The sequence below is a fragment of the Xenopus laevis genome, chromosome 1S (genome assembly GCF_017654675.1).
Source record: "Xenopus laevis strain J_2021 chromosome 1S, Xenopus_laevis_v10.1, whole genome shotgun sequence".
NCBI classification, from domain to species: Eukaryota; Metazoa; Chordata; class Amphibia; order Anura; family Pipidae; genus Xenopus; species Xenopus laevis.
The window spans coordinates 77,679,384-77,694,141 of NC_054372.1; the positions used below are offsets into that span (position 1 = coordinate 77,679,384).

A 14,758-nucleotide genomic window follows, 5' to 3' on the forward strand; every position below is an offset into this window, starting at 1 on the left:
ATAGTTTCTACCGCCACTAAAGACTATTTCCAGACTAATGTCGACACTGCCAGCTCGGCTATTCCCGAATGGGAAGCATACAAGTGCGTTATACGAGGTATTCTTATCCAGCAGGGAGCGAGACTCAAGAGAGATAGGCAGAAGCAGAAACAAAATCTTATCTCTAAAATACAGCAACTTGACCAACACCATAAACTTACCAGAGCGACGCACACACTCTCTGAGTTAACGAAAGCGAGACAGGACCTTAAACTGTTAATACAGAAGGAGTCAGACAGAGCTACCTTTTTGCTTAAGAAATTGTATTATGACCATGGGAATAAATGTGGGAAGATGCTAGCTAGGGCACTCAAAACAAGGGAAAGGAGAAGTCATATATTTAAAATGAAGGATTCCAAGGGCACTGTCCACGTTTCACCTGCCGGTATACAATCCACTCTGACTGACTTTTATAGACGCCTTTACCAGCAACAAGCAAATGGCAATGACACCCCGACCAAAGACAGCTACATTGAATATTTGACCTCCTCTGGCATGCTAAGGGGCAGCCCTGACTGGCTTCAAGCACTAGAACAAGACATAACCACAGGGGAAATTGAATGGGCCATAAGAGACTCCCCCTCAGGCAAATGCCCTGGCCCAGACGGATTCTCTATGTCCTTCTTTAAGACCCTACAACCTCACCTGGTTATGGGCCTGTGTAGAGCGTACAATGAGATTCACCAGGGTCATCACTGGTCCCCGTCCACTTTAGAAGCCCACATTAGCTTAATACTCAAAAAAGATAAGGACCCCTCCCAACCGGCCAGTTACAGACCAATCTTCTTAATCAATAATGACATGAAACTACTTGCAAAAATACTCGCCTCCCGTATCAAGCCAGGTCTCTCCCGACTCATCCATCTGGATCAGGCAGGTTTCCTCCCCGGTCGGGAGACTAGAGATAACCTTAATAAACAGTAGCTCGACGTGAGTCCACCCCTCTGTCCCTTCTGTCAACTGATGCTGAGAAAGCCTTTGACAGAGTACGCTGGGATTTTATGTTTAGCTGCTTATCGCACATAGGGGTGGGCTCACGTATGACCGCTTGGATTAAGTCTCTGTACCATAACCCTACTGCTAGGCTTAAAATTAATAACACACTTTCTGACCCTATCTCCCTCCGCAATGGGACCAGACAGGGCTGCCCGCTTTCGCCACTTCTCTTTGTTTTGTCTCTAGAACCCTTACTGGCTAAAATCCGTAATAACGCGAATATTCAAGGTGTGTCGATTGGTGGCACGGCACACAAGATATGTGCATATGCAGATGACTTATTGTTTACACTGACGCAACCTGTGGTCACAATCCCCAACCTGCTACAGGAGATTAGGATTATAGCTACCTGAGTGATTTTAAGGTTAATTATGGCAAGTCTAGTGCTTTGAATATCAGTTTGCTCCCTTCCGTGATTACTGCCTTGAGAGATAAGTTCCCCTTTAAATGGGAAACAGAGAAACTGATATATCTGGGCATTACACTTACACCAGACGTAAAGAATTGGGCGCATGTTAATTATTCTTCTATCTTACAGGTGGTCAAACGTGATTGCACATTGTGGTCTACCAAAACCCTGTCGTGGTTTGGCAGAGTGAACTCTCTCAAAATGAATACACTACCAAAGCTTTTGTACATCTTTCAGATGCTTCCACTTCAACCGCCCAGAGACTTCTTTACCACTCTCAATAGTCTGGTCAGTAAATTTGTGTGGAATGGCAAACAACCACGGATAAAATTGGGGACTCTAAGTTATTCTAGATTGTCTGGGGGGCAGGGCCGCCATTAGAAATCACGGGGCGCCGTACAGCAAAATTTTTGGGGCCCCCTGGGCCCCGCCCACACTGACGACCAAGCTCCGCCCCATATCCCGCCCACATCGCAGTTAAAAGACCACACAGACATCAGCGCTAAAAAAGTAACCCCCCCCACACAAATTGTAAAAAGCTATTGATGGTCAGGGCCCCCTTATAAAAAAAATTGGGGCCCCAAAAAAAAAAAAAATTAAATTTTTTTTTTTTTTTTTTTAAAAACATTGGTGGCAGGGGCCCCCTTATAAGTTAAAAAAAACTTGGGGCCCCAACAAAAATAAATGTAAAAAAAACTAAAAAATAAACAAACATTGGTGGCAGGGGCCCCCTTATAAGTTAAAAAAAACTTGGGGCCCCAACAAAAAAAAATGTAAAAAAAACTAAAAAATAAACAAACATTGGTGGCAGGGGCCCCCTTATAAGTTAAAAACAAATTGGGGCCCCAAAAAAAATTTGGAAAAAAAAAAATTTTTTGAAAAAAAAAAATGGTGGCATCTGCACTTAAGTTGCTTCCCTGGATCCCTTCTACGCAACCCCGACAAATTAGAGACTCGCATCTCCTCCTCACCTACTGCCTCCGCCAATGGGATTCCATCAGCGGCCCTTTGGGCCTGACTTCCACCGGCTCGCTTCTGTTACCGTTTATTGACAATCGGGACTTTCCTCCTGGTTTACAACCTGGCTACTTCAATAACTGGCAAGGTGGACAGGTGCAGCAGCTCTTTCACATATGCCCTCAAGGCGCCCTGCCCTCATGGGAACAAGTACAGAATAAATATACCCTTCCGACGACTGAACAATTTAAATATCAGCAGATTGCCAGTTTTGCAAGACGAGTGCTCACTCGACCGGTGGGTACCTCGCTATACACTGATTTCGAAAAGCTGTGCTGTCATACTTCTCCACCTCTTAGAGTCATCTCTGCTATTTACCAACTGCTGCATGGGCCTGCTGCAGCTAAACACTCTCCTTTGCCGAGGTTCAAAAAATGGGAAACTGTTTTGAATGTCACACTCTCCGAACAAGACTGGGAAAACATCTTGGCTAAATCTCTCACAGGCCCCAGAAGTTGCAGAATCCTGGAGAATAATTACAAAGTGCTCTCCTTATGGTACAACACCCCTGCGAAACTGCATGTCATGTTCCCTGGTACAACGGACATATGCTGGAGATGCAAACAACACGTTGGCACTATGCTGCACATTTTCTGGGACTGTCCTCTCATTAAACAATTCTGGTCACAGATATTGGATATCTGCACAGATACACTTCTCCTCGATATCTCTCCCGACCCAGCTGCAATTCTCCTACACCACAATATGATCTCTGTGTCCTCGTACAGAAGGTCCTTAACACAGGTTGCTCTGAATGCAGCTAAACTCTTGATTCCCCGCAAATGGAAGAATACTGCCTCGCCTACTCTACTCGAATGGATGAGGGAAATGGAGGAGATACGCAAATTTGAGGAAACGCATGCTGACTCCCCTAATGCGATGCTGCAGCATTGGGCGACCTGGCGCCCTTGGTTACAATATCTTGATTCCATTTCCTAAAACTGTCTGAGAGAGTTCTCTGCCAAACACACCCCCCTCTTCAGATTGCCTTTCTTGGGACATTGTTCTATGTGATTATGCTTTCTTATGAGTGCTAGGCTATTTCACCATATGTGTAATGTTACTGTACTGCTCTTTTCTCTTGACACGTTGTATGTAATATGTAGTATGGGATTCACTACTGAAGTTTCTGCATTTTCCTTCCCTTTCCCCCTCCGCCCCTTCCTTTTTCCTTTCTCCTTTGTGTTATCTTGCTGATCCAGTACACTCCTTCCCGTAGACTGACCCCCACCTTGACTGACTAGCCTCTTGACAGCGCACAGTGGTTTACTTGGTGTTTCCTTTTTCAGTAGGCACATGCTCTTCACTGGTGAAGGGCATGCGTCTAGATATCTGCTTTCTCATACCATACCTACTAGTTACCACTGTCAGTGATTGTATGTGGTGCCTTCTCTGTGTATTGTGATCCTTTTTGACTTTTGCTGACAATAAAAAATAAACATTTAAAAAAAAAATAATCTAGTACAATATCTACTGCATGCCTACATAATTGAAAATATCCCGCTGCTATGACTAAACTTAAGGCTTTGTTCATGATGCATCAATGCCAGGAGTTTATCATCTCAAATAATTCCAGATTGCTTATAGTAAATTAATGTGATCTTTTGACCAGAGATAGTGGAACTGGTCAAATTATATTTGTTGTTCCAACTCTCTCCATTAGAACAATGAGCTAAACACAAAAGAGGCCAAACAATATCACAAAACTGTCTTAAAGAAGAAGAAAATGTATCTAGCACTTCGGGGTGCCAAATGTTAGGCACCCCCAAGTGAATGTATTTACTGACCTGAAACCCCAGGCCAGTGTTCCTATCAGCAGAAAACTGCACCGCCCAGAGTTATTTCAGCGAGCACCAGGGAGCGGTCCTCTTCCGGCTTCCTCTTTCTTTGTGCGACTGCGCATGCGCATTAGAGGGAAAAAGCCGAACTTTAACAAAAAAGTCAGCTTTTTTGCATCTGCCCCAGGAAATTTGAAGAAACCGGAAGAGGAGCGCTCTGTGGTGCTTGCTAGAATAACCTCTGGCCGGTGCAGTTTTCTGTTGATAGGTGCACCGGCCCGGGGTTTCAGGTAAGTAAATACATTCACTTGGGGGTGCCTAACATTCAGGGCCGCCATCAGAAATCACGGGGCCCCGTACAGCAAAATTTTCTGGGCCCCCTGGCCCCGCCCACCCCAGAACCCGCCAACCCCACACCACATTAAAAAGTCCACACAGACACCAGCGCTAAAAACATCATCTTTCTATTCAGGTCCTCCCTTATTCATATTACAGTCTCTTATTTAAATCAGTGCATGGTTGCTAAGGAAATTTAGACCCTGGCAACCAGATTACAGACATGGCAAACTGGAGAGCTGCTGAATAAAAAGCTAAGTAACTCAAAAACCACAAAAAAAAATAAAAAATAAAAACCCAATTACAAATTGTCTCCCTATATCCCTCTCTGCATCATACTAACAGATAATGTAAAGGTGAACAACCCCTTTAACTAACCTTCAAGCTAGGCTTTTTATTTCTTTAGTAATGCTGCTTATGGTTCTATTAGAAAAATTAAACTTTTTTTTTAACTGATAGAATAAGCAAGCAACATCATCACTAGAAAGATCTGCCAAATAATAAGTACAACAGGATAGAATGGCAGCAACACTAGGCTGGTGCTAAAATAATTACACAAATACAGGCTGGAAAGAGAGGCTTCCAGTGCCAATGTTATAATACCTGACTCTTGCTCAGTCTGGAGTTGCAGGGTTAAACGCTTCTGCTCCTTTCCCCCTCCCTCCTTCTCTCCACTCCCACATCAGCCTGTCAGCAGCAGCAGTACCGGAAGAGCAGGGGAGTGTACTTGCCGCAGGCACGGAGCTTAGTGAGTGACAATTCAGCAGCGTGAGCAGCAGCAGGTCTTAGCGGCTTTGGATCTTCAGCTGCACCGTGACCTTCGGCGCTGTTAAGGGGGGCCCGGCTAATTTGAAAAGTGTAACACAGTCGAGCCGGGCCCCCCTTCAGGCCCGGGCCCGGTACAGCTGTACCCCCAGTGCCCCCCTGATGGCGGCCCTGCTAACATTTGTCACTCCCAAGTGCTAAATAACTTTCCTTCTCCTTTAAGTCTGCTTAAAATAGTTTTTTAGGTTTAATTGTTAGGTATCTCCTCACGAGCTCTAATTCTTCGCATTAATTTGTATTTTTGAATTAACCTAATTTAAAAATGTTACGTTTTGAAATATGGGTAAATTCGACAACACTGACAAAACTATAGCACTTTTTACAAACTCTGTAATCAAGTCTAATATCACAAAGGAAAGATACTGCAGATTCTATGAATTTTATCAAAGTCCTAAGGGAACTTGTTAACTGTATTAGGACCATATTCTGCTAATATGCTTGCAATGTGATAGAATATGGCAAATAATATCCCACACAGAAGATAATAGTTCTGAGCACTTTATGATTGATTACTGCTTGATTTAAAGAGCAATGTCTTATTGTAGAATTTTGGTAAAAACTGGGATAATGATACTAAATATAACTGAAACAGTATTTTTTATTCCTCTGTAAGCCATGCTGTAATGTAAATCAAGGGGCATATTTATCAAGAGTCAAATTTTGAAAAAACTTCGAAATTCGAATTCAAAAAGACCAACCGAAATTAAGTCAGTTTTTTTTGGGTCTAATATGTCTGTTTTAGATCGAATAGGTCCGTATTCGGCCGAATTTGAATTGTACGAATCAAAGCAATAGCGAATTCAATCGAATTTGTTTCGAAGTTTTTCCCAAAAAAACCTTTGATTTTTCAAAGTCCACCAATTGACTCCAGATAGATTCTAAGTCCCCCATAGGCTAAAATGGCAATTAGGCAGGTTTTATCCTGTAAATGATATCCTTATAAATGGTGCTTAGTGATGTAATCGGTTATAATAAGAGCTTAGTGATATCATTTCTGTTACATGACTCACTGAAACGTGTGTATTATAATAAATAAAAGTACCCCCTGTTGCAAAATATGAGGATATTAGACGTCACCTTTTTATATATTTTATTTTGTATTTATATTATAACAAAACTGTGGGGGAACAGCCTCATAAGTAAAGGAAAAAGGAGGGAAAGAAGAAAAGGAAGGTGAGAGGGAAGAAATCGAGGTTAGAAGCATTATATAAAAACAGCATCATCAGCTAGGTATTCCATTCCATAGTATTGGTACTCAGTAATTCACCTCTTGCCATCTGGTGCCCATAGCCTTAGTTCCTACATTTTAGAGGTAAATGTTGTGGTTAAGTAAGTTTGGCATTGCGGGATGGCAAACATAAGATCTGCTTGACTTGGATCTGTGGAACAATTTACTGTATAAGCAGTTCTTTATCAGTAGTGGCTGGGAGCAGAAGAGGAGATGTGCGTGGGGATGGAGAAGCTGGCAGATTCCTGGCTATTATTGTGGACATATTGCTTCAGTCTTGCTGCTGCATCCGATCTGACCTTGTGCATGTTATTCCCTATATTGATACTTCAGGCTAGGTGATGCTTTTAGTGTATTAGTGTGTTGTTTTTAATAAACCACAGATGATTGTGGACCACAGGATCACTGATGAGCAGTGTACAGCATTTACATAGTATATGAGCCACATTTTTACACAGCTATTTACAGTTTTTTCAACAAATTTCATTTTACACAGCATAATATGTAGGCCCCTTATTGTTATTGCTATGTTTTATCACTCTTTCTATCCAGACCCTCTCTCCTATTCTCCAAATTCCAATCTCTTATTTCCAATCAATGCATGATTGATAGGGTAATTTGGATCCTAGCCATCAGATTACTGAAATTGCAAACTGGAGAGCTGCTGAATAAAAAGCTAAATAATTCAAAAACCACCAATAATAAATAAACATTTAAACCAATTGCAAATTTTCTAGCATTATGTATAGAGCACATGGGCTGAACAATAATTTTAGCGAAGTGCATTTTTAAAGTTTCTAATAACAAGTGGGTTGTTGTCTTAAGATCAGTCAGTGTAACAAGAGCTGCTATATCAGAAGTGCCTGAAGCATTCCCCTGTAAATATACTGTAAGTGGTGACGCACCCATTTGACCACAGCAAAGCTGGAGCTATAGTGAACCACATGTCTGTGAACATTGAGCACTGTGGCATGACCCGGGACCCATGCCCCCCCAGGGGTTTGGAATGGGGGGTTCACAGATGTCTCCAACAAGGATTGAGAAAGGCTTGTGGGGGGCCCCTCACTGTCCCCATTGCCTGCTGCTCCCCCATGGTGTCTGCTCCCACCTATTTATACCACTGCTTTAAAAGTTTTGAGTCAGGCTTCTCCCAGAGGAAGTAAGTTCTTAAGCAAAAGGAATTCTGGACAACATAGTCAGCCATCCATTTAATATATAATTAAATTATTTCACATATATGTATATATAAAGAAATGCAGCATCCCTTTCCAGAATATTCTTTTTACTTTTGCACAATATAAAAATATTTGCATTGCATTGGTTAGTAAACTGAGTGCAAATCTTTGCAAGTCAATTATTGATACAGCATAGGGATGGTATTATAGTGACTTTATAACTTTATTTTATAGCACTATGTAAGGACACCCATGGCAAGAAGACTACTTCAACTTTTTAATTTCTATGATATGGCATTAGCAAGCCTGTGTATGCACACATGCTATGATTCCCCTTCATAAAAATGTATTTTGCAGGGGTAAGTTGAAATTTATGTAGCCCCCCAATTTTTCCCTTTCATCAGAATTCTATAACCTTACTGTACACTTTCTACTGCAATTTGTTTGGACTAGACTACGGGGCAGATTCCCTAAAGGGTGATGTGACTAACTGCCAATTCCCTAACGGGCGCAGGCGTCACTTCACTAGCGAAGGAGATAGACGCTAGCGTTGATTTGCACTCTAACGCCAGGTGAATTTTTGTTCTGGCAAAATTCACTAAGATGTGGATTTTACTGAAGGTTACCTCATTCGCTAGACTTGCCTTTGCCAGCTCCGACCAGGCGAAGTGCAATGTTGTGCATAGGACTTCCTAATTTTTTAGTGCAAAAAAAAGCTTCATAAATTTTTTTTTTTTTTTTGGTTAACCGGGTTCCCTCCTACATTTTCATACATACAGCATATGGAACATAAACTAGACACTGGACTCGTGTAGAGCATTATAACAACTCTATTTTATTTATTAAGGTTCCCTAGACTTGTGTAATGTGATGTATTTACTGCAACATATACGTCAATGTAACTTTATCATTTCCCAGCAAATTAGGCAACGCTATCGCATCTTCGCTTTGATTGCCGAAGTAACGCTAGCAAAAATTTGCCAGCGTTTGGTGCCCTGGACGCAACTTCGCACTTGGCGTTGGCGTTGCCCTAGTGAATTAACGCCTGGTGAAGTGTTGTGATGGCTGCGAAACCATCGATGGCGAATTTCCAACGCAATTTACCCCGTACAGGTTACAGTGATTGAAAGATTAAAACTTTGAAAGGCGTTAAAAATTACTCTTAAAAGTTATCAGCAGAAAAATAGACATGATTTCTTTTAGCAACCATGTATTGCTCTTACATCCTGCCCCAAGCCCAGGTGCTTCAAATTATGGAGAGACTACATTTTCCAAATTGGTCACAAAAGGGCATGGCCAAGAAATATTTTCTGTTCTCCACACATCAGATATTTTTGTCCCTCTTTCTATTTTTCAAACATTGGGATGCTTTAAGGATCCTATACTAACACCACCCATTCTTTTCTTCAGGGCCTGTTTTGCAACTGTTCCTTTAAAAGTTTCAAGTGATTCTTATTGTTTGGCTAGAGGTGGGCATTCTATAGTCATTGGTACTATCCAAAGATGCAATTTGGCACTCACCCCCTATATTTTACCTGAACTTTAGACCCTTATCAAAAGCTTCAGGCTTTAAGCAAACAATTCTAAATTTTAGAAATGATTTCCTCATTCTTTTGATGTTCTCTTATGCTTGATGTGAGTACTCAAATAGATAACATTTACACAGCAGACAAATATACACAACACTGTGAAATGATAACAGATTTCTAAATAGGATACCTTGTTTTACCTGTAAGGAACACACACCTGACAAAAGGCAATCTTCACATCCAGGGTAGGTTCACTGCAGTTGTACAAGAAATGACGGCTCATAAATACCTGCAACAAATCAGAAACTATTATATAGTTTTACAATTCTTTATTTTGCATCTGTCAGTAAAAATAACTATGCTTTGTATAGGATTAGCTTTACAGTATATAACCAAGTTATAACAAAGAAGTGTAGCCTCTCAATTTGTCTCCGGTCATCCACAGATACCTTTGATCAGCAGTTAGATCACACAAGCAGATCTCTGTCTTTGTGCATACTGTATATGCCCAACAATACTATCCACCAACATCGTACACCACAGGACAACAATAATAACCTTAAATAAATGTTTTTCTTGTTTATACAAAAAATATTCATTATATTCTGTATAATCAGGTTGGGTCAGATCAGTTCATTCTCCATCTTACTCTTTTGCTTCATTGGTTTACTTGTACTAGAAACTGTTTCATGAGGCCTTGTAGCTTGTAACAACGAACTTTATTAACACACACACCCAAACAATGTCACACATCTTAGTGACTGTAGTACTCGTCAAAACAGTAGATGTTAAGCACATGTTAAGCTCTCTGTATATGTTAACATATCCCTTTCTTTTTTTTTTATAAAAACAAACTTCAGTATGTATTATTTAAACAATGGAGCACTGTCCATATTTTGTTTTAAAGAACAAAGTCTTTGTATCTTGTAGGTGTTCTGATTACTCGAGTGCGAGTACAGCGTGGTGAAGCTGTAGTATATTATTCTCTACATTTGCTTCCACCTCTGGGTTTATAGGTGATCTCTGGTTTGGAATGTCCTCCAAGGACTCTGTTGTTGGCGCTGTCTCCTCACTGGTGTTAGCCTGACTTGTTTCATTGGTGCTCCTGAGAAATTTCCTATTTCCCATCAGCCTCCACTATAAGTGAACGTGGAGCAACTTTCTACAAACAAATACCTTTGCACCACCTTCCATCTACCGATGTAGGAAAAGGTTGTATACGTACTGTTTGGCCAATGTCTAGTTCTGCCAGTTCTTTGGCTCCTCTATCATAATATGCTTTTGCTTTTGGCACGTCTCTGTAAGTTGATCAACTACCCCTTCTATTACCTTTGGAAACAGCAACTTCTGAGCAGTGGGAAGGAGAGTTATTGTCCTTCATGACATAAGTCTTTGTACATGACTGCTGTTGGTACCCTCTGTAGAAGTATTCCTCCAGTCAAATATGGCTTTCCAGCAGACCCGGGCTGGCAATTTGTGGGTTTTGGCAAATGCCAGAGGGGCTGCTATAAGGTGCCATAGAAAGTCAGTATTTAGTGGTCTGGTGGGGGCTGTTTGGACCTCTGTTTGGGCCTGAAATGCCAGGGCCTATTTTAATTCTCAGTCCGGACCTGCTTTCCAGTGATCTTTTCTATCTCTCTTAGCTTTCTTTATGATGGTTTTTGCTATCTTGGCAGATTCAGCTTTACCATTGAACTGACTGTGATAGGGCAATGATGTAAGGTGTTCCAATTTCTGGAAAAATGTGTGAATTCTGAGCTGACAAATTGTGGTCCATTGTCTGTGATAACAGTGTCAGATGTCAGTGTCAGAAAATCTTTCAGAAAGATCAGTATACAAACTAATACCTTTATTCAACATGACAATTATGGCACTTATATGATAACAGGAGGAAAACTATCTAGCACTGGTACAGCAAACATAATATCTCAAATATTTTCTGCCCATGCAGGCAGGGTTAATAAAAGAGGTAATAAAAATGCATGTGAGAAATGTGCCTAAAATAGACATATTAGACATTCCTTTTCTTTTATTTGTAATGTTATGTGACATAAGGTCATGCCTGCTGGTTAAATGTGAGAGGCAGAGATCATTTTATCAAAAGAGAAAAATGTGTTATTTGCCACTGGCTGAAAACAGATGCATTTATTCTTTTTCAAGAACGGTACAGATTTGGTATATTACATCACTTAGACTGGACAGGCAGGCTTCTATTTCAGTGGTTTCTATACTTCTATATATAACCTGAAGTTGTCATGTTGGTTAAAAGCTGTCCAGTGTAGGAGGACAATTATAGAGGGAGGCTAGAAAAGCATGATGACTTTTGGAGATCAAAAGGTAAAAACAATGTTTTATCACCAAATCTTCTCACACTGCAGTAAAATCTGTTGCTATGGTATATTGCATTAAATGGCATGGATTCTAAAATCTAAAATCATGACACATGGATACAAAGAATCTGCCCAGTCTAAATGTGGCGTGCACCAAAAGAATCACACACTAATGCCATTTTAATGACTATCATAGCAAGAGTAAAACAATCCCCACCAATTCCCACTCAAAATGCTAGCCACAATTTGCACCTGATCCACAAAAACACATATGCTCAATAGCTTTATCAGATGGCAGGCACAACTTGATGTGCAGCTGCAATTCTGAAAAAAAAAGCATTGATCCAGAAATTGCAATTTGCAAACTGCACTGCATTCATAAATTACCCTTTTTGTTCCTTAGGTAGCGAAGTGGCTGTTGACAAGTTTAGACCCCTATAGGAGAAGGGGCCCCTCTCTGATCCTGTGAATAGAAGTCTCCCAATAACAGTGTCTTCCCAGGCGCATACTGGGCAAATTTCGGAGATACGCTGCTTGTTGGATGTAATTAGATGGAGGTCTTAATTGAAGCTACAGCAGTGTATGGAACAGTTTGCATTTAATATTGAATTTATCTATATCACATCTGCAATGATGTATAAGTATTGGCACCACATGTAATGTTCTTATTCAGTATGCTGTTAAGCACTGAACTATAACTCACAAACTAGCAAATCCATGCTCCTTGAAAGTAGGAGTGACAATAATTTGCGGACATTGTATTAACTTTTGGTGGATCAGTATCGTGATAGCATTATTACTTTGTAATACAATTGCTTGTGCCACAAAAGGAAGGGGTCCCTCCTCTTACAGGAGTTTTAGGGATTACAAAAAATTATTCAGTTTTAGTGGAGTACAGGGATTTAAACAGCGGCCAACCCCAAGGGTATAACAGGTTTTTAGTATATGTTTAATGAGGGGTCACATTCTAACATTCTAAACTAAGGACTGTTGGTCTTGGTAATGCTATTTGTACATGGAAAAAACTGGTTAACATGGTTGATTGTCAACGGCACATTGTCTACTTGGAGTAGGGTTTTTAGTGAGGTGCCCAGGGTTTTGTATTGAATCCACTTTTACCCAGAGGGCATTTTAAGTAATTTATCTGTGTTTGCCAATGATACAAAGTTATGCAGGGTAAAAGATGTATCATTCCAGCAGGGGCATCTGGGCAAACTAGCAGTCTGGGGGCTTCGTGGCTGATGAGATTCGGGGGCACATTTACTTAGCTCGAGTGAAGGATTAGAATGAAAAATACTTTGAATTTCAAAGTATTTTTTTGGCTACTTCAAGCATCGAACTGGCTACTTCGAACTTCGAATCGAACGATTCGAACTAAAAAACGTTCGACTATTCGACCATTCGATATTCGAAGTACTGTCTCTTTAAAAAAAACTTCAACTAGCAACTTCGCCAGCTAAAACCTACCGAGCACCAATGTTAGCCTATGGGGACCTTCTCCATAGGCTTTCTAAGTGATTTCTGATCGAAGGGAAATCGTTCGATCGATGGATTAATATCGATTTTTCATTCAATCGACGAAATGTGGTAAATTCTTTGACCTCGATATTCGAAGTCGAAGGATTTTACTTTGATGGTCAAATATCGAGGGTTAATTAACCCTCGATATTCGACCCATAGTAAATGTGCCCCTCAGTGTTGATAAATGTAACTTTATGCACTTGGGATTTAAAAATATACAAGCCACCTAGAGGCTTCCCGTGTCTTGTTGCAGCCAGGGCTGTATTTCCCCTTAGAGGTGCCCGAGGCCTCAGGGTCCTATCGCCCGCCGTCAATGCGCACCCCAAATAAGCGTTCCCAATACATATTAGGATGCGACTGGGCGGCATGAAATATTTCACCGCCCTAGGCCTGGGCCTTTGCGGCCTTGCCACAATCCAGCCCTGGTTGCTGCAACCAAAATGCAAGCAAGAAAATACAAGCAAATTGGAGAGGCTTTAAGAAAATACAAGCAAATTGGAGAGGCTTTAGATGTTTATTTTAAACCATCCACTATTATGCAGGTTTATGTTAAATAGGTTGTGTTTCTCTTTTCAGCCTAAATAAATTACAGAAAAGAAAATAAGTTTCTGTGTCAAGTCTAACATGCGTTACATTTTTGTTTTCATGATAATTTCTTTGGAAGCAAGAGGTAAACTGCACAAGGAAGCAGAGGAAACGTGAGTTAACTAAACCTATCTTGCATGCCTGCAGTGTAACACTGTGATAGCTAATCTCTTCAGCACTATTCAAGTGCAAAAAAAGAAAATTAGTTTTCAAGGCCGTCTTTTATTCTTAAATAAGTATTCCCAAGGTTGCTTCCATGGACACTCACTTATAATTTTTTTAGCTAATCATGAATTTCACACAGGCCCTCCTCTGATTTTGTCAAACTAAGTCACAAATATATGATATTTGCAAAAATGTAGTAATCAGCACGCAGTCTACTTGCATGCATATTCTTCAGTGTTGATAAAATGTTTTACATTGAGTAGCAAGATGTCAGCCTTAGCCAACCCTTTTTATAAATATATTTGTTTCATTGATGAAGATATTTTTTTTTATACAAATATTTGACTTTCAGTCATGTATATGAACAGAATTTCTGCCAATCAAAATGTATTTGCCAAAACATATACCTGAATCCTAAGGTCGGGGAAATCTTCATAGGTGCAAAACATCCTTTACTTTAGTTTCTTTTTTTCTTTTAAAGGGGAAAACCTCATTAATACATGCGGAACACTTCTGCAGCTTACTTTGATTTTTTGAAGGGAGTTTTAAAAGCCTATATACTCTGGAAGCTGTTCAGGGGTTTGAACATCAAGTTAAAACGCCTGTTTTACTTTCTTAACATTCTTATAAGAGTGACTACAGGAGAGAAATACTGTGGGGAATACGTGATTGCTATGTTGAGTTAAAGTTATCCAGTATCTGCAGTAAAACCTACTGTATCAAAGATGCAAAACTATTTTCAACACTGACAATAATATAACTGAACCTTTTTTAGCAATCGCTTTTTGTTGAAGAAAATGAGCCATAGTGTATGTCTCTGGGGGA

At 40.4% G+C, this 14,758-nt stretch overlaps 1 protein-coding gene across 7 annotated transcripts in view; it reads right to left on the reverse strand.

The window, feature by feature from the left end:
- The window catches only part of mapk10.S (mitogen-activated protein kinase 10 S homeolog), a 228,294-nt gene that overhangs the window by 195,297 nt on the left and 18,239 nt on the right, over positions 1-14,758 (reverse strand). For 5 of the 7 annotated variants that reach the window (XM_041579771.1, XM_041579772.1, XM_041579773.1 and 2 more), the window contains exon 2: positions 9,550-9,621. In XM_041579771.1, coding sequence (XP_041435705.1) covers positions 9,550-9,621 — 72 coding nt within the window. Of the gene's footprint in view, positions 1-9,522; positions 9,622-14,758 lie in introns of all 7 variants that reach the window. The other 2 variants (XM_041579776.1, XM_041579777.1) reach the window with 2 other exon arrangements.